At 43.9% G+C, this 23,498-nt stretch overlaps 1 protein-coding gene across 6 annotated transcripts in view; it reads right to left on the minus strand.

Moving 5' to 3' along the window:
• Positions 1-1,707: 1,707 nt before the first annotated feature.
• FAR2 (fatty acyl-CoA reductase 2) overlaps positions 1,708-23,498 on the minus strand; it is a 142,350-nt gene continuing 120,559 nt past the window's right edge. For all 6 annotated transcript variants that reach the window (XM_075441920.1, XM_075441897.1, XM_075441888.1 and 3 more), the window contains exons 8-12: positions 22,632-22,699; positions 16,662-16,833; positions 11,297-11,426; positions 8,518-8,645; positions 1,708-7,013 (exon numbers count right to left, since the gene is read on the minus strand). In XM_075441920.1, the coding sequence (XP_075298035.1) occupies positions 6,851-7,013; positions 8,518-8,645; positions 11,297-11,426; positions 16,662-16,833; positions 22,632-22,699 (661 nt within the window). In that variant the 3' untranslated portion in view covers positions 1,708-6,850. The remainder of the gene's footprint in view (positions 7,014-8,517; positions 8,646-11,296; positions 11,427-16,661; positions 16,834-22,631; positions 22,700-23,498) is intronic.

Below are 23,498 nucleotides of genomic sequence, written 5' to 3' on the forward strand. Positions count from 1 at the left end.
AGGGAAGAAAACTCGTCATTCTGCTACTGGGAGTCTGCGCAAGGATTTCATGGTGTGAGTGAGACCAGTTTGGTGCGAATTCCTGAGGATCTCTTTGCAAGGAGATACTGACCCAACATGCATTCAAGCTTATCGCAGATCTGCTCTTTGTATTCCTGCAGTCTTTCAGTTACAATCCCATTCTTACAGAGCAGCATTTCTAACCTATAAAGACTACAGCAGAGCTTGACATCCTGCAAAGTAATTGCTCTCTGGGGACTTCAATCAAACAGGAACTTTTTTTTATATTGTTCGGGCTAAGACACTAAGAGTTAACTAAGTTTCCCTGTGCAGTGCCCATTAAAACCAATGTGGATGAAAACATCAAAATCTTTCAAGTAATTCCCATCTAGATCACCCGCCAAAAGCTACAGCCTGCCAGAAGAAACGAGGCAGAAAGTGATCTTGTAAAGGAGCTTCCTAGTTTTCCAAGAGCAAGATACTTAGAAAATTAGGATGAGAAGATACTGGGAATGCTACACATAAACATGAGAAGATACTGGGAATGCTACACATAAACATGAGTTTAGCCAACAGCCTGAAGTATTGCTGTGTATACTTCTTGGAAACGTACATGAAACGTGATTATTGGCCACCCTCCATGCATTGCCCATGCAATAACATCCTTAAACTTTTCTCACTGTATGGTGGGGTCTGGCGGTAAAAGCATACCGTATTTCACAGAATCACAGAATGGTAGGGGTTGGAAGGGACCTCTGTGGGTCGTCTAGTCCAACCCTCCTGCCGAAGCAGGGTCACCTACAGCAGGCTGCACAGGACCTTGTCCAGGCGGGTCTTGAATATCTCCAGAGAAGGAGACTCCACAACCTCCCTGGGCAGCCTGTGCCAGGGCTCCGTCACCCTCAGAGGGAAGAAGTTCTTCCTCATGGTCACCCCGAACTTCCTCTGCTTCAGTTTGTGCCCATTGCCCCTTGTCCTGTCGCTGGGCACCACTGAAAAGAGTCTGGCCCCATCCTCCTGACACCCACCCTGCAGATATTTATAAGCATTTATAAGGTCCCCTCTCAGCCTTCTCTTCTTCAGACTGAACAAGCCCAGCTCCCTCAGCCTCTCCTTGTAGGAGAGATGCTCCAGTCCCCTCACCATCCTTGTAGCCCTCTGGACTTTAAAAGCTCTTTATGCCAGAAGAGCATTGTGGTGTTAAACTCCCCACCTTGTAAAACTAAGAATTTGGGGTAATAATCTCAGATGCAAATGGTGTGGTGGCCAGGTTGTTACAAATTGGTTGCTGCTGCAGATGTGTCCCTGTCACCTTCTGGAATACACCTGTCAGAGATGGACCCTTCCAGCTCAAGCATACATAGGTTACTGTCTCACCGTCATTGCTTGTTAAAATGTGGGATTTCCCCCTCTTTGATGGCCCTCTCCTTGCCTGCGCAGCAGGTCCTTGTGCTGGCAGCTGCCTGCAGGTGGGGCCGCCGGGCCACGCAGGGAGGGACGCCGGCAGCTGTGGTGCGGGTGTGTACAGCTGTGGTGCGGGGTGTGTACAGCTGTGGTGCAGATGTGTACAGCTGTGGTGCAGATGCAGCCTGGGCTGAACCACAATGGCCAGCAAGTAACCACCTCCAGCGATGCAAAGTGAGTGTAGTTTTAAAATATTTTATTTTATTAAATGTTTAAAATAACATAAACATATTAACAATTTTATGGCTGAGGTTCTCATAATTTGTGACTTTACCATTTTTATCTGGTTTGAGAGCTCAAAAGATTACACCTTAACATTAGAAACTCTGTAATTAAGATTTATAACAGTAAGTTGTCTCATAGCTAACAAGAGAATAGAAATAGCAGATAACCATATAAACTTTGGACAGTGGGGGAGTACATATTTTACTATAAACTGAGGTTTGCCAAGATTATTTTAGAACAAGAAACCTTTTACAAGCAGTTTCATGTTAATCTGAGCAAACCAACTCAATTCATAGTTGACTTTTAAGCAATGGAGAAAAGTGGGATAGTACATCTTTAATTATTCCCCAAATATTTGTTTTTTTTTTTTAATTCTCTTAAATAAGTCTGTACCAGCTCCATACCAATATTTAGCACCATATAATTGGATATTCACCATCTAGCTTCTGGGGAATGTACAGTATGTTATTTACTCTGCACTAGAATAAAGGGTCCAACTGTCATAAAAGTTCATCCTTGCTTTCTGTGGCAGAACGTCAAAGCTGGAAGAGCAACAGCATGCTTTCGACCGTGAAGCTGCAGCTTATTTACAAACGAAAGAATGCCCCCCCCCCTTCTTTTCCCAGTTGCTTATTCATGATGAGGATTTCATTAACAGCACTACAGGTTGGGTTTCCTTTACACTGGAAACTAGGGTAGGTGTTAATCACTTCGTCTTAAACTGAATTGGAACAGTGCCCACCAAACAAGCACGGCCTGGCATTTCAGTGTGATCTCCACTAGTTTTGCCATCTCTGTATGTTGTAGGAGAAGATTGGTGGTGAAAGATGCAACTATACACACAGGCACATATAATCATGTTTTCTTAGAAAATGTAAAATAACAAATTTCTTGAGGTGGGTAATGTGCCAACAATCTGTAATATACCAGTATCTCAGTTACCCGCCTCCCCAAGAAAGAATTTTATTTTCTTAGCAAAGTTATTGGGATAGAGGGTGAAGGGGTGGGAATTTTATTTTGTTTTTGGTAACAGACATGCTGGAGATAAACAGCTTTGGTTGTCAGTCAGAAGGCAATTTAAACGCAGATTAATTTTAGGGATTTGTGTGGGTGTTTTTTTTTTTTGTTATCGCAATTTAATACAAAAAGAGATACTTCTTAATTGCAAGCTTATGCCCATTGCTCTTTGACAGTGAGCTGATACTCAGTGTTTCGTTGCTTTCACACAGCAGTTCACAGCCACAGCCTACAGACTAGTGTATATGCATAGTACTAACAAAAGAGTACGTCGGGTCCAGCAGTGGTCCGCGTTATTTCTGTAGCAGCACCGCAGGCTTCTGACACCGCGAGGGGTAGATACGCTGCAAGTTCACCAGGTACAAGCAACGACAGAGGCTAATCCCGTTACGCTGCCTTGTGGCAGACGTTTTCTTTCGTGGCTGTGCAGAAGGACTGCCAATATTGTTCTCTGTGCTGCCTGTTGGTCGCTGGGGGAAGGGACAGAGGAACCTTTCAGCTCGTACATTTTATTACAAGAACCCAAACTGATTACAAAATGCTGATGGCGCTCTTCCCTCACATCTTGGGAGGCAGAGTCCTCTGAGTCTGGCAGCTGGGGCTGCTCCGGTCCCTCGAGTCTCCCTTTGCGTGCGGGGCTGGATGCTCTGTGCCTAGCAGTGCTTCTGCTGCCTGTGAGCAGAGGCTGCAGGAACGCTCCCTCCTACTCCCCTCTCCCCCCCAGCGCACTCACCATGCTACCTCTGTAGGCAAAAAAAAAAAGCTTCAGTCCTGCTTCAACCTTACAGGGATTAAAAGCTCTGGCTTTCAGCTGTGGGTAATATCCACGCCTGAGACTTCTGCGTTAATTTGTGCACAGTCACCACAGGACCTCCGATTTAACTCAGTAAACACCTACATTTGGCTTTTCTTTTGTCAAAAACTTGTGAGTATAAGTAAAAGAGCAAGAGATAGAATAAGGAAGAAAAGAAGTGGCTGTCACTTGGTGGGTTTTTTTTAGATATCTTTCCCCAAGGCTTGGGTTTCTTCAGAGCACATAGAAATAGACTGAGGAGCACACAGTAAAACATCAAAGCTAAGTCGCTGCTTGAGGTGAGAACAAGTTCTTATGCCAGGTCCAGCTCTCCATGATGACAGTCAAGACTGGCACTGCCACGTGTCAGTCTCTGCATTGAGGTTTTTCTGAAGGATTTCTGTGGTTCAGACAACCACCTGAAAACATCTCAAGCCACAAGAAAATGGATTAAAGATTCAAGTTTCACTGCATGGTATGTCTGCGTTAAGAAAAACTAACGGCTCGATCCCCTTCCAGGCAAGGCCAGAGCCCTGGAGCCAGCTGCTGGCAAGGCTGCGTGGGCTGCGAAAGGTCTCCAGAAGAGCACACACCATCTGCAACAGCTATGTTTCTGCAGCATCCCAAGCAGCTCCTGCTGTTTTTCAGAGAGGAGCCGTAGCTTTGCTGTGGCTGTTACCTTCAGCAAAATGCTGAAGAGCTTTAAAATGTGTTACCGCCATCGTTCTGAGTGAAACCTGAAGCATCTTTTTTTGTTTCATGTGCACAGAACAGGTCGGGATATGCTCACGGTGGGCACAGATGCATCTCAGACCTGTTGGGCCAACACAGCCTGCACAAATACCTGTGAGTGCCTACGGGCGCGTGTGAGACACGGACGGCGCGACAAGCATCGGGGAAGGGAAGGCAGGATGCTTTTGGTGTAGAGGGTCTGGTCTACGTCAGTCAGCTGTGATAGGTGTAGCAGGTCTGCAGGATTTCGCTCTTCTGTCAGACTCCAGCTTTTGTCCATCATGTGCACGGCGTAAGACTTCTGATCCCCGTAGCTGTTGCTTCTCTTTGTACATAAGGCAGGCACTTGACTTCTAGGACAGGAGTTAAAATTCTTACCCATTTTTTTTAATGAAGCTTGTTTCAGAATAATCTGGAGTTTTGTTTTGGTTTTTTTTTTTTAGCTTTTCATCTGAGAAGATGGCAAGCTGGCAGATGACCTGATCATTTTACTTGAGGGAATGCAGTCTTTCTAGAGGAATCCCTGCAGCATCCTGCCTCGCTCCAAGGCAGCCACAGCCTCTGCATAGCCAAGTACCATGCAGCTGCCCTTTGCCACGTGCGCTGCCATCGAGGCACTGTGCATCAGGCGTCTGCTCCCCAGCGCCCGGACCCACAGCCCCTGGTTTCCCGGGCGGTGACGCCTTGCTCACGTGCAGGGCACAGCATGCATTACCAGCTTTCTGGTGCTGGAGAACACGTAGCTAATGACCAGTACAGTTTCATTTTCAAAGTATGTTTTCAAGGCGAAGAGCTTAAAAAAATTTGCACCTTTGTAAACTGGGTGTTTGACCTACTAGAGCATAGATCAGCAGTAAAGTCTGACAGACACAGGGGCCTTTGCTAGGGAATGCCAGAGGGCATGGACACCATGTTTCTGGTCAGGTTCTGCTGCGGGCACCCTTTGCCACTTGCTTGAGACTAAGCCTCTGGGATGTACAGGGGAAGATTAATTCCTTGCACCTCTAGAAAGACTTTTGAACTAGCTCGGAGGCCTAAGATACAAATACAGTGTCATCCTAACTTGCTCCTGCGCTGCCAAAAACGAGTATGCTTTTTGAAGAATGCCAGCTTTGTAAACAGTCTGCTCTTCTCAGCTCTTGGAAGAGCAACTGCGTCATATTTTTTTTTTGTGATGTAGCATTACTTTTTCAGACAGCTAGCATGACACAAGACTAGAGAAACTGGATGCTGCGTTGATTCAAAACCTAGCTGCTTGAAAGTCTGACAATCTTAAGGTGCTTATTCAGTGTTCGGTGAGTAAAAAATATTCCAGTATTAGACTTGACTTTGAAAATCTGATAGCATGATAAATTTGCTGCTGTTGCACTAAGGCCATTGTTGCACCGGCTGCTTTGAAGAAGGCTCTCTCTTTCTCGCTCCCCCCAGAGGAAACTGTACTTCACCAGGTGAAACAAGAGCATTGGGAAGATCCTTGGGTTCCTTTCTAAATTGCAATGATGTAGGACGAAATGCATTACCTTCACAGTGTGTGATGGTTTTTACATGGAAGTCAATGAAACCTTTCCTATTGTGAAAGAAAACAAGTTTCAGAATCTTAAATTCCTACTGACAGGAGTGGCAGCAAAACTGTCCTGATGGGATTTCCTCCATACATGTCTTTACACTTTCTTTGCCGGTGGAAGTGATCAAGGGCAAAGCGATTTAGCTGCAATGAAGCTTTTTTTGAGCTACAGGGAGAGAAGTTTTCTGCAGACAAAATTGAAGACCCATTCCTCAAAAATAATAAAGAGTTTCTGAATTCTTCCTCAATCCTTTAAGAAGTCTTCTCTTCATTCTCAGAGTAAACACAGCATTTTTCAAGCCAAAAAATGTTCCAAGCAAATGTGATAAATGCAAGAACAGGACGTTTTAATAGCCTGCAACCTTAACCGCAGAGAGAAAAACCTCTCCATAAGAAAGCAGCTTGTGAGTGAGTAAACACAGGTACGTGAATTCCGTGTGTGCCTTTAGTTATGGCTTGAAAGTATCAGTCCTCAGTAGCAATATAAGACAAGATCCAAAAACTGTTCAGTGTGCCCACTGGCCTAGTGTAACTGATTATTTCCCCCCCTTCTAAACTGACTGTTTTTCAGTAAGGTACCATTTCACTGAATGAGAATGAAGGAATAGCCTCTTTGAGAAGACCTCTTACAGGTTAATTTCCTTGGCTGGATCTTCTCTGATGACATCCTTTCTGTCCAAGGTTGTATGCTTTAAATTTGCCTCTTTTGAGGAAGAAGATGGGATTAAGATAGCCTAGGTAGTACATGGGAAGACAATGGCTTTGGTTAATCTTTACTCTTGCACATCAGACTCTAGATGAATGGTTCCATCTTGACCTGTTCCTAAAGCTTCAGTTATGGCTTTAAAAATTGGCCTGGTCCTATGGAAGAAAGACCACCATGTATTAAAGCATTAGTTAAAATTAAAAAGGTGAACATATAACAGGGCACAATAAACGCAGGCTGCTGTAGGAGGGAGTGGATTTTTCTGCTACTTTCAGACCCCGATGCCCATAGTTGCTGATGAGAGGAGATGGAGGTCCTTCTGGAAGAGGCTGGTTGCTGATGGATGGCTTCAGTGCCTGAGGGTGCTGGATGCCCTGAAGTAGGAAAGAAACTTGTAGCAGAGGCTCACCACAAAGTACCAGATGTTTCGAGCCATCTGTGACCTTGCAATGAAAATGCGCCAGATGATCACAAGAAGGGTGGTGTTGAACGCATATCGGATGTTCCTCAGCCTGAGGAAGAGAAAGAGGCATCTTATGGAGGAAGACAAACACCACAAAAAGCTTAGCAGCTTGCTTCATTTGCTACAGGCAATTTTGTAAGAAATCCTGTTTACAAATGACCCTTGGGCTTTTTGCCATTGTGATACTGGTGAAGACACTGTGCCTAAGATGTGCCTCCCATCTTGCCAAGGACTGTGTTGAAATTATGGCCTAGTGAACAGTTGATGGGACAGGTGGATTACCCTCATTGCAAGTGTCTCTTGTTCCAGGTACTCTCATTTCAGACCAGAATAGACACTGAAATCATACTGAGAGTTGTTTGCTTATTGATAGTTTAATTCCAATACTTTCTGCTTTGATTTGGTACATTGGCTATTTTTTACTTAATAGGGTTGGTGACAGGCTGGAGAACCTTTGCAAGAACTGATAAATAGGGTTCTCCTTTTTGTTTGAAACCTTGCCTTTAGTGTTGGGAAATTACTCAATAATCATAAATGGTCTTCACTTTTGCACTGGGGTTTGGTTTTTTTTACACCATATATTTAAGTGGGATTATTTGGTCTAATAATTTGGATGCTAATCATTTTGTCCTCTTTTTACCAAGTGAAAACTTAGGCAGTTCTCTAGTTCTCACTTTCCCAGTGTCTGCCTTTTGTGTTTTGTTTTTTTTCTCCTTGTAAACTTTATCACTGCACTACACCACCTTGCCTGTTTGGGCTATTTGGCAGTTACTGCCCTGTTACAGAGTTTCTTATAAATCCTTTAAAAATGACCCATGAACAAAGAACTTGTTTAGGATTCCTTGCTATGGCAGCAGGCTGTTTTATGCTTCTAACATTTACAGTGTGCAAGAATAGTTTTCTTAAAGGAAACAACCAGGCTCTTACTGCAACAGAGCTCTCTTTCTCCTTTTGGCTGCACCTCTCAGTAAGAGGGCTGGAGAAGACGGGAAGAGCACAATCTTTAACTGACTAGGAGAAGCACAGTCTCAAATTGCTCATTCAGACTCTCTTAAACTGTTACCAAGGATGGAATGCATAAGCTGTCGACAGATTTTGGATAATTTTTGCCCATTTACCCCAGGGAATTAGAAACTTCAACTTCAAAATGAAGTTTAAAATCATACAAATGCTTAAAGTTTTTATGCAATGTCTTTGAATTGTTAAAAACTTCTAGGAGCTTCAAAAATCTAAATCTGTTCCTTATTTTTCTATTGTAATTCCGAATGACCAAGATCTTCTCCATTTATGTACTCCTCTTAGGCACTGTAACTTCGTTGCTTGGTCATCTGCTGGGAAGGCATAATATCTAGCCCCTGATTGTGAGTGTCATCAAAAGTCCTCTTTTTCTTCAGGACGGAAAAATGAAACACTGACAACCCTCTGCTGTAAGAAATAAGCTGTGCTATGTTTATCTCTATATTAGTCAACAACAATTATTGCAATGTAAATTTTCCTCAAAAGCCATTTAAAGTAGCCAGGAGCTCTTGTCCTTGTCACTGGGTATGACTTACTTTCGCAAGTGCTGCTTTGCTGCTGGAATGCCAGCCATGTCCTCATTTAGCAAGTACTTCTTGGCACCTAGGCAGTAGCTTTCAATGTATTCTGACCAGTGCAGCTGACGAACATCAAAGTTGTATAACTGGGATTTAAAGACAAAGAGCAGGAGTTAAATGCTGGAGTTCAAAACAAGTTCACTGTAAGCATCAGTTCTTCACTGAGCTCCATTCCCGACAAGGACCTCTCTCTGAATTTCTTAAAGCCACCAAGTTTCCAGGAAGACATGGGCACTAACAGACTATATTTCACAGTTGTCACTCATTGTCTTACCCAGCTGGGAATTTGGGCAAAGCAAGCAGAAATTAGTGCTAGCTGGCAGACAACAAACATTAAGTTTGTCTTTGAGGTGGCCATTAGTGCATAAATATGTGTATTTGTACACACACACACATATATATTCTGTACACACACACACATATATATTCTAAACACACACACAGAATTGTGGAAGAAAAATGGCATTCCACTCAGGTAAATGGATTAATCTGAAAACCTCCATGCAGTTTTTAATGTGTCACTAGAGTTGTGTGTAAATAAATCAATTGGACATTGAGTCAACAGGTGCCTCTGCATCAATATTACTCTGTCTTGTGCTGCGTTCTCTCTCAGCACACAGATCAACAAAAATCCAAGAAATAAGTTACTCCGTTATTTGGCATCAAAAAAATCTCATTGCAGAGCTAATTACCCTAGATAACTTCAAATGCTGATAGTGGAAAAATTGTTGCCAAGCTCTCAGGTGGTTGCCTGTCTATTAGAGCAAAGAAAGGATCTGTAAAGAGGAAAAGCTTTTGTTGTAGAGATTTTTTTTTTTTTTTTAAATGAATGCATGAAGTGAATGGCATTTCTTATTTATGGGGCCTTACAACGGAAGATACTCAGAAAAATGCCTCCCTTTCACCCCCATGCCAATGCAGGTCATTTGCTTTGGTGCAAGAGCTTTGGTATCAGAGCAGCAATAACTCGGGCAGAGAGCGGTCAGCTAACACCGAGGGTTAGCTGCTGTGCAGATCAGGCTGTGACCGTCAGATACGCAGAGAGAGGTGTGCTGCCCATCAACGGTCTAGCCTGAATACTGCTCGCAATGCAGCAGTGGCAGCACTGGATGCGGTGCATCTCACAGAGTTCTCATAAGCAGCTTGGTAAGCCTGAGACTGTCGAGGTTGTCATTTGTTGTTTCTCTGCTTCAGAACTAGCTCCTGTCATGCCGTTTCGATTCCCTCTACATCTGCTGTAGTCACAGCAGTGCTGCTGCCCCTGGAAGTTCGAATTTCACAGAATCACAGAATGGTGGGGGTTGGAAGGGAACTCTGTGGGTCATCCAGTCCAACCCCCCTGCCGAAGCAGGGTAAAATTTGCTGCATGCACTCCTGCTGCAGACTAGGGAAGAAAACTCGTCATTCTGCTACTGGGAGTCTGCGCAAGGATTTCATGGTGTGAGTGAGACCAGTTTGGTGCGAATTCCTGAGGATCTCTTTGCAAGGAGATACTGACCCAACATGCATTCAAGCTTATCGCAGATCTGCTCTTTGTATTCCTGCAGTCTTTCAGTTACAATCCCATTCTTACAGAGCAGCATTTCTAACCTATAAAGACTACAGCAGAGCTTGACATCCTGCAAAGTAATTGCTCTCTGGGGACTTCAATCAAACAGGAACTTTTTTTTATATTGTTCGGGCTAAGACACTAAGAGTTAACTAAGTTTCCCTGTGCAGTGCCCATTAAAACCAATGTGGATGAAAACATCAAAATCTTTCAAGTAATTCCCATCTAGATCACCCGCCAAAAGCTACAGCCTGCCAGAAGAAACGAGGCAGAAAGTGATCTTGTAAAGGAGCTTCCTAGTTTTCCAAGAGCAAGATACTTAGAAAATTAGGATGAGAAGATACTGGGAATGCTACACAGTTTTTCAGTGATTAATTAATTACGATGAAACTTCCCATAGCACACATCTTTGCATTACCATTGATACTGTCTTTCTGTGGCCCCTGTACAGCACAGTAGTTAACATGGTCATATCACCCCATGAAAGGGGTGCCCAAAATTCTCAGGGCCCAGAGCTGCGACGTGAAAACTGGAATTGACCTTTTCTTTTTAGAAAGAGAAATATCATGTGTCCATCAAAAAGGAATGTCCCTAGCTTTCCCATCCACTCAGTATTCCAGCCTATGTAGCCAACGACATGGGAGGTAGTGAAGTGGCCATTGTCATATATGATGCCTTTAACTTCTCCAACTCAAAGGGCTGAGTGCAGCTGGGTCACTGAGGATGTAAAGTTATGTTCCCTTTGCACAGTCCATTTTGTCTGTGGAAACAAATCTAGATTGTCTACAGACCAAATAGAAACCTGAGAGCAAAAGGTGAAGAGCTCATTTAGACAGAATCACAGAACGGTAGGGGTTGGAATGAAATATCTCCAGAGAAGGAGAATCCACAGCCTCTCTGGGCAACCTGTTCCAGGGCTCCGTCACCCTCAGAGGGAAGAAGTTCTTCCTCATGTTCAGACGGAACTTTCTCTGCTTCAGTTTGTGCCCATTGCCCCTTGTCCTGTCGCTGGGCACCACTGAAAAGAGTCTGTCCCCATCCTCCTGATATCCACCCTTCAGATATTTATAAGCATTTATAAGGTCCCCTCTCAGCCTTCTCCGTTCATAAGCTCAACAGTACATGAAAAATAATTGCTGCAGATGAACAGAACCGGAGTTTAGCAACCCATATTCAGGATGTACTTACCTTTTTGTCTTCTGTGTTCAGGTGACTCATTAACATATTCATATTGTCTGAAGACCAGTCCCAGGACTGGGTGGAGAAATACTGCAGGAGCATCATAGACTTGTGCAGTCGATTGATCATCTTCATCATTCTGAAACGGAGGAGCATCAGAGGTGGGTAGGAAGTTTGACCTTATGTAAAAGCTGTCAGTTTGCTCTGTAGGTGTTTTCACCAGTCTAGATTATAGACACTGCAGTTCCTGATGAGCACTGCGCTGATGCTCACCAGACTGAGAACCTACTCAGCAAGTCTAACTGCTCCAGCTGTCTTGAGCCTGCAGCTACTCAGCTTTTATTGTTGGCTGAAACATGGGGGCGAACATGCATTTCCTAGGGCAGAACTGATGCCTAACTTACTGGCCTGAACTAAACAAGAGTTGAAGGCCATATCTACATAATATACCATGTGTGAGGTGAAGAGCCCATCCGAACTAGTATGAAGTCTGCACACAGACTGCAAAACCACAAAGGTATCTTGCTTGCCTCCTGAGGTGGATACTTATCTTTCTGCCACACAAATGCTCTTCGGTTCTCAGGCCTGATTGGCTCCTGAAGCAAGGCTCTGATTTTTGGGGTCATCTCCAGTACAGAGGTGACTGCATCTGCAGCATGGACAAGCTTTGAAGTCAATTGCTCAACTTCAGTTTTCAAATAGAATCATAGAATTGTTTGGGTTGGAAAGGGACCTTAAATATCATCTAGTTCCAACCCCCCGACATGGGAAGGGACACCTTCCACTAGACTTGGCCTTGTACACTTCCAAAGAGGGGGCATCCACAGCTTCTCCAGGCAACCTGTTCCAGTTTCCCACTGCCCTCACAGTAAAGAATTTCTTCCTAATATCTAATATAAATCTACCCTCTTTCAGTTTAAAACTGTTACCCCTCATCCTATCACTATGTTCCCTGATAGAGTATCTCCCCATCTTTCCTGTAGGCCCCCCTTTAAGTACTGAAAGGCCACAACAAGGTCTCTCCGAAGCGTTCTCATCTCCAGGCTCTCAGCCTTTCCTCACAGGAGAGGTGTTCCAGCCCTCTGACCATTTTTGTGGCCTTTCTGGACCCACTCCCACAGGTCCGTGTTTTTCCTGTGCTGAGGGGTCCAGAGCTGGATGGAGGACTCCAGGTGGGGTCTCACCAGAGTGGAGTAGAGGGGCAGAATCCCTTCCCCCCCCTTGACCTGCTGGCCACGCTGCTTTTGATGCAGCCCAGGATATGGTTGGCTTTCTGGGCTGCAAGCGCACACTGCTGGGTCATACTCAGTTTATTATCCACCAGAACCCCGAAGTCCTTCTCCGCTGCTCTCAACCCACTCAACGCCCAGCCTGTATCCATGTTTGGGATTGTCCCGTCCCAGGTGCAGTACTTTACACTTGGCCATGTTGAACTTCATGGGGTTTGCATGGGCCCACTCCTCTAGTCTGTCAAGGGCCCTCTGGACAGCATCTCGTCCCTCAAGAGTATCAACCACACCACTCAGCTTCGTGGCACGATTTTCATGTCTTTAGGCTTCTTTTATCTCTCTCTTTCAGAAAAAAAAAATTGTTTTTCTTAAGGCCATTCCTCTCCCTCTACAATACAGTGGTGATTTGGAGTGGTTTTTGTGTCCTTCCTTATACAGGAAGGGTCTGATAGCGTGCACTCCTGGCGGATGACCTTGAAAATCATCCAAGTCCATAGGCTTTTTTTTGGGGGAGCGGGGAGCTGTTTGGACATCTTCCTGGAATGTCAGTGTCCCGGTAAAGATGAAAGCTGCTTCAGGGGCACGGCTGCTTAACAGGGACTTTGGAAGTGGAGATTCAGGTCTCTCATGTGTCTTGGCCTTTTTTATTATTCATTTTTTATATAGAAGGGGATGACGGTAATGCTGTCCTACCTTGCAGGATTATTTTACAGTTGTCCTAATGGGCACGAGTACGAAAGGCCTCTGGGAGGCAGCTGTTGTACAATGTGATGTACAGTGCTCGGTCAATGCTGAGAGAACACCACGTTCTCTCAGACCAGATAAGGGCAAGAGAAAGCATTAAAAGGCTGATTTCTGTGGAAAACAGAGCTGTTTTCATGAGAAATTTTGAGCTGCCCAGAGGGTAACACAGTTGCCGTGACAAACAAAAGGCGGCAGCCTGGGGAAGAACGGTGCCAGGCTGTCCTCTCCCCATGCAGATGTGACTGCCACAGCGATAAGCACTGAGCACAGCAGAAAAAGACACAATGAGTACATTAATTCAGAGGAGAACTCTGCAGCTTCCCCAAAGCGAACTGAAACAGCTCTAAAACCTTACGTAGGCACTCGTACTCAGAATTAAAGTGGCTTTCATTTTAGAAGCAAAGCAAACCATCAGACTAAAGGAACCTTCATTCTGAATAATTACGTGCACATTGTTTGAGTGCAGTTTAACTAAACTACTTTAAAAGGACTTCAGATTAATCTTCCTGATTGTGCCTGTGTAGGAAGTACTACAGGGCAAAGCTTTGAGAATATTTTAATACCTTTTAGGAACTGAGGAAACAAAGTATATGGCTAGATTGCAAACATCTGAAGTTACCCCCCTCAAACTGGCTCCCCAAAAGCCATCAATATCTTCAAAGTGCTTAGGCTTAATGGAATCCACCAGAAAAAAAAAAAAAAAAAAAGGATAAGAAAATCAACTGTGTGTCCCTACTTTCGTTCTGAAAACAGGCAATTCATATGGCCTCCTGTCAATGTGGGCAGAACAAGCTCCGACTGTAGATCTACCTAAAGCAACATATCTGAGTGGCTAAAACCAAGGGTCAAAAAGAGAAGTGAACCCTCTAAAACTGTGTTTCATGCTAACTGATTGAGCTAAAATGTTGTGACCACATTCAAATTATTTACTAATTTGGACGAAGGAATGGTCCACTGAAAAACATCGACCAGGTAGAAACAGGCTTTTCCACAGCCTCTGAGAGGCTATGGCAAAGATTTCTTATAGAAAATCCCATTCTCCACTGTGGAAGGACTGAGATGAAAAAAATCAAGCATTAGCTGTCACTGATTGCCTAATTAGTCACACTTCAGAAATGCATCTTGTCTCTTCTAGAAAACTGTTTATAGCAATGATTTCTTTATTTTCTCCCATACTGAACCTTGCATGAGCAGATTCTCAGGTGCGACCGATTGCCCCAAGAGACTACTAATGATATAAACCCCATTATTTTCTAAGTCACGGATGGATGTGCAGCGATAACAGTAAGCCATTTAGGGCAGTTTTGCTAGACATCTGGCAATTTATGGGAAATGAGCTAACACTTCGTGTAAGCTTCACAGGAGAGGCAGTATATAAAAGTCTACATCTGAAGGAGATGACTGTTGTACCTATCCTTTGGTAGATGGGGTACTGCATGTGATAACTACAGGAGAAACTACAACAGAGTTCCCCCCAAGTACCCTGCAATTCAAATCAGTGAAGGGCATAGACTGGTCCTGAATAAATAGTAGACTTGCAAAACCATAAGCAGCTCCCAGATAACCTATTGCCTATAATAACCCATCACCTTACGATGAGTTGAGTATGGATACAGTAGAGAACTGAGGCCTGAGTCTTGGTCCTGGCAAGGAAATTTCTCCTTTCTGCTTGCAAATCTGGCATAGGCTCATAGAAAGAATTCAAGAAACTGCCATGAAGATGGCTTGTATTTCAATAGATGGGAGTGACAAGTGGGAAGACAGTAAAGCCTGGGTGCTCTGTTTGAAGCAGAGGGAAAAATTAAAGGGAACCATTAAAGCAGGTTCAGTGGCACATTCCACTTTTATTTGAATGTGGTTTTACTGCCCTTAGAGCATAAAGGCCTGATATTTCAGTGGCTGTGAGAAAGAGAAAGAATGAGCTGCTACTATGCTTTCTACAACACTGCAGCAGTGCCTGGATGAGGTAAGTAGCATGTGAAAAGAAAAGGGCAATTATATTTTAAAAGACAAAAAAAAAGGACTTTGTGTACTCACAAATTCATTGCTGTGCTGTGTTTCCTCAGGTCACAAATCTAAAAGTTGAGATGAAGAGATCTTTCTCAGCATGAGTTCATGCTGAGCTCTATTTGAAATTTAAGTACAGTATTACGGCCAATGTCCATTGGCTACCTATGCCGATCAACTTTATGAAAAGAAAAATCAATTGTAATGGCAATACCAAGATGTTACTGCTGCCTGTTTCAACAGAGTTTGGAGATGCCAGCCTATTGTTGCTCATATTCAGTTTGCATCTATTTCTAGGGTAATTCTTGGCTCCTGGATAACTGGAAGTCTTTTTATGGACCAATTTTCCTCTGTATTAGAACATCTCGGAGAAATCAGAGCGATACATCAGCCAGGGATCTCCCTACAAACAGCTGAAGCCAGCTTTCTAACAAGCAGAGGAGCAGAGAGCAGCTGACATGGAACACAGTGCTGGCATACTGCTCTTGTGTTGCACAATAAATTCACCTCCATGGTGGCAGGGAGGGAAGGAGGACATTGGCTGAGTTATGCTATTTACACCAGGATTCCTTCCACATGGGATACAGGTGCCTGTGTTCCTCCTAGCCATGATGCTGCCAAGACTCAAATACCAATTGCAATGGTAAACTGTCCTTGTAAATACAATTCAGAATTTATTCATACTCAGAAACAACTGCTTCCTAGATTTCAGGGTGCTGGGCTGGTGCTAGCAACTGCTAATTATGCATCTGTTTCACAGGAAAAAAAATACTGGAATGTTCTAAACCTTCCCAGCCGTAAGTCCTTAGAATCATAGAATTGTTAAGGTTGGAAAAGAGCTCTAAAATCATCAAGTCCAACCAGCAACCCAACACCACCATGCCTGCTAAACCAAGTCCTGAAGTGCCATATGTACATGTTTTTTGAACACCTTCAGGGATGGTGACTCCACCACTTCCCTGGGCAGCCTGTTCCAGTGCCTGACCACTCTCTCAGTAAAGAAATTTTTCCTGAAATTGTCCTTATGCAAGCTTGAGTCTTTACTCATGACAGATAGAGGCAATCACATCAGAAAGCTGCAATGGTGGAAATCTTACTACACAGAGGAAAACATAACTAGCAGTCCTCTCCTGCTGGCTTGGCAGCCTCTGAAGCTTGTAAGGCCGAGTTTAAAATGTGCTGTCCACCAGCTACTGGAAAGGGTGGGAACCCTAGGCTACGCTTAGCTATGGCCACGTGGTTCCTTTTGGCTTTGAGCAATCTCCTCAAGACAAAGAGCTGGGAAGACGACCAGGGACTCCAGGCTGAGGCAGCCCGTTCTCAGAACTTGTTAGAGATCTGCTCTCCCTAACAGTGGCAGGCGTGCAGGAGGCTGAAGGCGTGTGGTTCCTTACCTGGGCTTTCTCCCCGTGAGCCTCATGTACAGGTCATAGAGTATGGCCGGCGCCTTGTGACTGACAGTTATCCAGTACTGGTTTATCAAGTAGTTGGATGTCAAGTGAGTGTTGGGTGTTCGGAAGGCCTGCTCCAGCGGGTTCCTTTTGAATGTGGACATGACGTACTGCTCTGTAAGGGAACAGGCATTTTAATTAAAATCAGGCACTTAATTTCAGTTGAGTTGGGCACAACCACATCAACATGCTGCACTAAAGCCCAAGTTACAGTGCTTAACATATTTAACCTACAGTTCTGCAAACTGTGTCACCAGGGGTTGGGCAAGATCAGCTCACGGCCCCTTCTGGCATTGAAATTGATGACTCCATCTATTTCTTATTTGAAACACAATCTGACTCTAGACCTCATAGCGGCAGATGTAAACTTCCTTATCAAAATGCCAAAATGTAATAGAGGAAAAGCAGGCAGTTGTAGCCTGAAAAGCTTCAAACCAAGGAACTGCAGTTCTGCTTTCACCTGCTGAAGATGTGGAAGAAATCGATGTGTTAACATGTCTTCAGATCACTGAAAGCAAACTTTGATCTGCTAGCACAAAACAAAAATGACATTTCTAATTTCTAATAAAATTTTCAAAAGGCCTGATGTCAATATTCGTCGGAGTCAGGGACAGGTTGCCTACACACATCGGGTGATGCTTCTGGAAAGGCTTCATTATGTCCTTTCAACCCACATCTGACCCACAACACCAAATACCTCAGCCTGTTTTCAGAGGAGCTCTGGATGCACTAAAGCAGCAAAGTGCCTTGCATTCTTCACTTGAAAACTAACGATAGGGTGGTAATCTCTCATTCCCTTTCTATGTTAAGGCACAAAATATGTAGGGCCTTATTCTGAGCTTTTGCAATGGCACAGTGCCACAGAAGTGGCATCTAGATGTGTATATCTGGGGCATTTGCATATTGCAGAGGCTTAATAGAACTGCAGTAGTTGAATATAAGACTATCATCCTAGGGACTGATAAACAGATGGTGCTCCTATTCCTGAGCACCAGTGAGCGCAACAAAGAAGAATATGTGGGCTTTTCTTTACTTTTTTGAAAATGTACTTGAGAGTTACGACATCAATCTGTGCTCATATTATAGTTTACTCTCCAAGCTTATGTCACAAATAGAAAATCAGATGAGAATTTGCAAGTCACAAGAAACATCCAGATCATCCTTAGATAGGCAGATTCCAATCATGATATTCAGACAGTCCTCTCATGTATCTGCAGTTGGCTCATTACTGCACTTCAAGTGTGATTTTTGCTGTACTTGTTCTAAGTAGTGGTAACTAGAGGAAACTTGCTAGCTGCTAAGTTTATACCACTGACTTTTATAACAGTACAATTTAGTTTTAGTGCAAGTTCACTGTCAATTTTTGTGTCCCGTATGCTGCAAGTTTAATGGCTGAAGACCAATTCTCCTGAAACTCCTCTTGCATCTGAATAGCCAGAACTGACGGCCATCCCTTCTGTCTCACGTAGCCACACTGCAGTGATGTGGTTACCTTGTGGTTGTCTTGCAGGCTGCAGTATGGACATCTTATCCCTTGCAGCATGTTCTCTCAAAATGGCAAGGATTAGCAAAAAACTCCGATTTAAACCTTCCTATGTAGCTGTGCCTGGCAGGGAGGGCTCACTGGGGCGGTTTTACTGACGATTTGGAAAGGATTTTGCTCCTGGCAGGTAAGCAGTTTGGGATGGGCTACTGGGAAGGACGCTGCTGTCCTGGCCCAGCTCCCGGCAGGGTTTGTGTCTAAGCAGTGCGTGAAGAGCGTCTTTCCTCTGTGTTAGCAGCGCGGCCGTTCACTGCAGTTATACTGTGACAAAGCCCTGCCTGGCTTAAATATTGAGAGATCTGCTCCCAGTTTGGAGAGGGCTGCGTATCTGTGTCCGTTCCAGTAGCCCATGGATCAGGAGAGCAATCCCATGAATTCTGCTGCTTCTCCCTGTTAGGAAGTTTCTCCAAGAGACACTTGAAATCTAAGTTTACTTACAACCTCTCATCTGCTTATCAACTTTTAAGTTTATTTAGTTTCATTTGGTCACTTCATTTCCTAATGGAAGCCTATCAGTTCAACTGGGATCCACTGGTATTTTGGAATTGCGATAGTTTTGATATTGCCTGCATATATAGCTCATATATATATTTATAGCTCTGTTTATTCAAATCCTGATGTTAATGTACTGCAAGTCTATTTTCAGCTGTAAACCAGTTGAGAAGGTTTCTCTCTGGAAACACGTTAAAGACATCACTGCCTTTCTTTTCTCTGTGCATTTTTGGCATCTTTGGCCAGGATAACAAGAAAGAACTAATCAGTAAGTGGAAAATGCAGCCCCTGTCATTTCAGTTCATCTGCCATACACCAAATTCACACAAATCAGCAACACCTTTACCATCTTGGTTACTTAAGGCTTGCAGTGGAAAATGCAGGTGTAGTAAAGTAGCTACAGAATTACGCCATGATGTTACTTGGTGTGAGAAGCACATATGTCAAGAGCAGATGAGACTTCTGCTGAAAACTCAAGAAAAATTCTAAAAGGCAGGAATGAAAGCTGTTTCATTCTCAAATGCCCATACCAAGGCAGTGAGACCAACCTGAAGGACTTACTGGAAGGAAGTTGGGAAAACACCAGGTTTGCGTAACTTGGAACAGTCGATGCTATGAGCGTTTTCTTCACAAACCTCCCTTACCCTGGCCTGCAATGACTCAGCACAATTGAGCTATCTCCTAATTTCTGGAAAGTGTCCAACTTCACAAGCGCAGCAGGTCTCTTACAGCAGAAGAGTTTGTTTTGGAGAGAGAGAGAAAGAATCAGACAGACAGACAGCCCAGACCAGAAGCACATCACCTCTCGGAGCTACTGAAAGCTCTCAGCGGGTCGGGTGGGTGGTCTTTCCCCTCTGACCACAGCACGAAAACACAGCAGCAAATTCTATAGCTCCAAGGCAGATTTAGCAGGGGCACAATCAGACACCAGTCTCGCCCTGGTAGACTGTCAAGGATAAATTGAAATGAAATTTTCCCATACTGAACGCCATTTTAAAGCCTGCTTTAAGGTTTAGTTTTGAGCAGAAATTGCAAAAAAGATTTCACAAAGTCAGACTAGGAAGAATTACATCACAGCAAAGTGGAATACACTTCTTCAGATTAATACTCGGTTGTCTGACCACATTTTTGTAATAGCAGGGAAAATAACAAGAGAGTAAGAAAAACAACCCCAAGGCATAGCATTATTGGGAAAAGAAATAAATCAGTTCAGGTTCCTTTTAACACTAGAGGTTTGTCTGTATCTGGAGATCGGTAGAATAAACTGGTTTGCAGTGGATGTTTAAGCATCAGCTCTTAAGCAGATGTGTTTTTCAAGTAATTCTCTTCTAGATCTCCTTCTCCTCCCTCCTCCAAGTTCATCACTTTTGTATTCAAAATGTCCCTATCTCAGTCACTTCTCTTCCCTCCCCAAGGCATTCCTGGCCCGCTCCAGTCTCAATTTCTCTGTCTGATCCTTCTCTCCTTTCCTTCTCTCCCCCCGAAAAATCCCTACTCTGTTGTGTTCGCCTGTCAGTCCCACAGCGGGTCCTGGTGTAAGTCTTCCTAACCAGGCAGCCCAGGTCCTCTGCTCTGTAGACTCCATCTCTGATTCACACTAAAACGCTCAGTCCCACGCCAGATGACTCCCATTCCCCACCCTTGTTTCTCCTCAGCGTCTGGTCTCGCTCTCACCGCCCTCCACCTCGACAAATGGTTTCAGACCCCGTGCCAGCGCGGCCTCCCCAGCCCTCTTGGCCAGACTCTTTTTCCCTCTGCTGATCCTGTGTCTTCTGTATGTTTGCATCAAACAGCTTCTTTCATGCTGGAGAAAAAGAAAAATTCTGAAAAAAACATGGGATGTAGAGACCTGCCCTCAACTATTTCAACCTGCAAGGACATCAGAGCTAAACCCAGGTGGAAGCGGGCGTTTGGAAAGTGAAGGTGACAACTTGAGTAGCAGACGCTGCCCCATGTGCAAAGGAGGGAACTGGTGGGTGAAGTCTGGTCCTTCTGGGCAGCGGCTGGGCTGCACGGTGGTAGCTCGTAGGGCAGAGAGATCCTGGCTCTGAAAGGCCTGTTGAAAGTTCATGCCGTGTGACTGGCTGCCTAGAAGCCAAATAATAGTGAGCAGGCAGAGAAAGTAATGGGAGTGGGTTGACAATGTCTGTCATATATATAAAGATTTTAGAATTGTGTGTATTTACCAAAAAGAAATTAGTAGGAGGCTGAGTTGGGAATTCAAATTGGATGGCTGCAGTCATAACATCCTAAGGTAATAAACTGTTCCCAAACTAATTTCTTAAATCACACAACATTTTTCAAGGGAAAAATTTTGCTCTTCGATACTCCATCCCAATTCCTCTTCATGAATCTGTATGTCACACCCCTCTGCAGCCTGCTGCTCTCAGGGAAACTGTGCATACAACATCTGGTAGAAAGAGCTCCACAGTGTCACCCAAGGAGAAAATTTTGCCTTCAGTCCCACCACACAGCTGAACCGCTTATGCAAGCTTCTGCTGCACCCAAAGGATTTCATTGCTAAATCCAGTTGTGAGCAAAGGAACAGAATAGATCAGTTACGATGCATTTACACATTGCTGTTTGCATCAGTAAAACTACATTGAGCATGGGTTAGAAAGGCAAGCCTCAGGTAGCAGTGGTATGGTGGCTGTCGCCTAAAGTAGCAGCCTGCGAAGAGCTCTGCATTTACTCCTGTGAAAAACCCACAGGAGATCTGACTTTACACGTTATGAAGATCGGCTGCATTTTCCCACAATTATCTACGAAGCCTCACCTCTCCTCTCAGGCTGTGACAAACCACAGCGTTAGCTCTCTCATTAAAAAAATGTCAGGAACTTGGTGTGATTTTCTCACTGCTCAGCCAATTGCTGAAACCTCTTCCCTGCTAGGTCACTCCATCAAATCTCACGGTAGGACATCAGTCGGATTTTCAGACAAGCCTTGTTCTGAAAATGCAATTATGGTCTGATTCTCTGCTGTCGTACAGTTTGCCACCGAAACAATGCACAGACAAACGCAAAGCAAAGGCTGAGAGGTGAAACACCACGGCAGCGATTTGCCAGCATCCTGTATTTAAAGCACAAAGATACGAACGAACGTACAACAGAAAGCGAATCGGGCCCTGTCCATCTGTCCGTCAATGCACTGACTGTACGTGGTATTTCACATTATACAGCCGAGACAGATTCCGCTACTTGGCTTCAGTGTGAGTTTTCCACTGTAAGGGTGTCAGGGTTTACCTCCCTTTTTTTCACCCCTGCCTTGGAAGCACTTGAAGAACAGTCAGCCACGTAAATAATTTTAATTCTTCCAGTGATAAAATTCATGATCAAAAGGCAAACTGTTCTTGAAGCACACCTGTCACTTCAAGGTTTGCCTTCGCAGGTCTACACGAATTATTTCTGTTTAGAATTCTCTGCACAGAAAGAGGAAGGCTATCCTACTCCCTTAATATACTAGTTTTTATTCACCATCAAGATCCTCCAAGCGATTTCCAAGCACAAAAAAAAACCCCCAAACCCAAAAAAGGAAGATTTCCAGTTGCAGCGAGGCAGAGCATATTCTCAGAATTAAGGCACTGGTTCTCTGTTTCTTTTTCCACCAATTCAATAACTCAGTTCAGCAAAGTACATACTCTACTGGGTTGTTCTATGATTACGCCCACAGTGAAAACTGAATCGATGCTTTCCTGAGCTGAATGCCCAGCACATGGAGCTGTCGCTCACAGGACCCTCACCAACTGAAATGGGGCCTCCCATGCGCCGTTTGAATGGCAGATCCTGAACGCCACCTAAATGTAGGAAACCACCTTTTCAAAGCCTGCCTGAGGCGTGCTGTTGGTGTTTGACACCTTCTAGGTTTAAATTAGACCTTACCCATTTCTCCCCAGAAGAAAGGGTTGATTCCACCTGTTGTGCAGTTGTACACCAACAAGTTTTTTGGTCTGGAAAACAGAAAGAAATATTATTTCAAGATGTGAAGAAAAGCACCCAAAGCTTTATTAGTGGAGCATGAAAGCTAACAGCCCAAAAAACAACATCAGCTCATAAAAAAATGCAGCAGAGGTCGTTTTTCACAAATATGAAAACCAGTATAAAACAAAAAGTTTTAATAATATTCAGTCTGATTCTGGAGAGCATATGAAGTTCATAAAGACAGATGAGGTTTAAGAAAAATCATTCATATATCACCCAAAATTAGAAAAACAATAAGGAAAGCATGCATACTGACACATTTCTGATTTTTTTTAATAGTTTCTCTTAGTATATTGTAAATAATTGTCCCAAGCCAAACCTCAGGGACACACTGTGTATTTGACAATCATTTACTTAACGGATATGATTTGTGCTACTTTTAAACTCCATTTGTCAGGGTGGTGATTACGAATCAATCCATTTCAACAAAATTCTCTTTTTAATAACAAATAAAGTTTGGTTGTTATTTGGGCATGGTACTAAACATAGATCTTACTGGTTTTATTTCTTCGTTTGATACAAGGCAAGAATTAGTCAAACAGCTTTTTTTGATCTAAGCCTGCCGTGCCAAGTGATGCCATCAATACAGCATTTTTCTTACTCTACATTAGCAGCTGGAGCCATCTGCCAAAATACTAAAACAGGTGAGATCTGGCCTCGAACAGGGGACAGGAGCTTGGCTGGAAGATCCAGCATCTCAGTGCTTCTAGGGTGCCTGTGGTGTTCCGAACCGTTCTCCGCTGGAAGAGGCTGCCTATGAGGAACCTT

The sequence above is a fragment of the Opisthocomus hoazin genome, chromosome 1, assembly GCF_030867145.1.
Source record: "Opisthocomus hoazin isolate bOpiHoa1 chromosome 1, bOpiHoa1.hap1, whole genome shotgun sequence".
Classification (NCBI taxonomy): Eukaryota; Metazoa; Chordata; class Aves; order Opisthocomiformes; family Opisthocomidae; genus Opisthocomus; species Opisthocomus hoazin.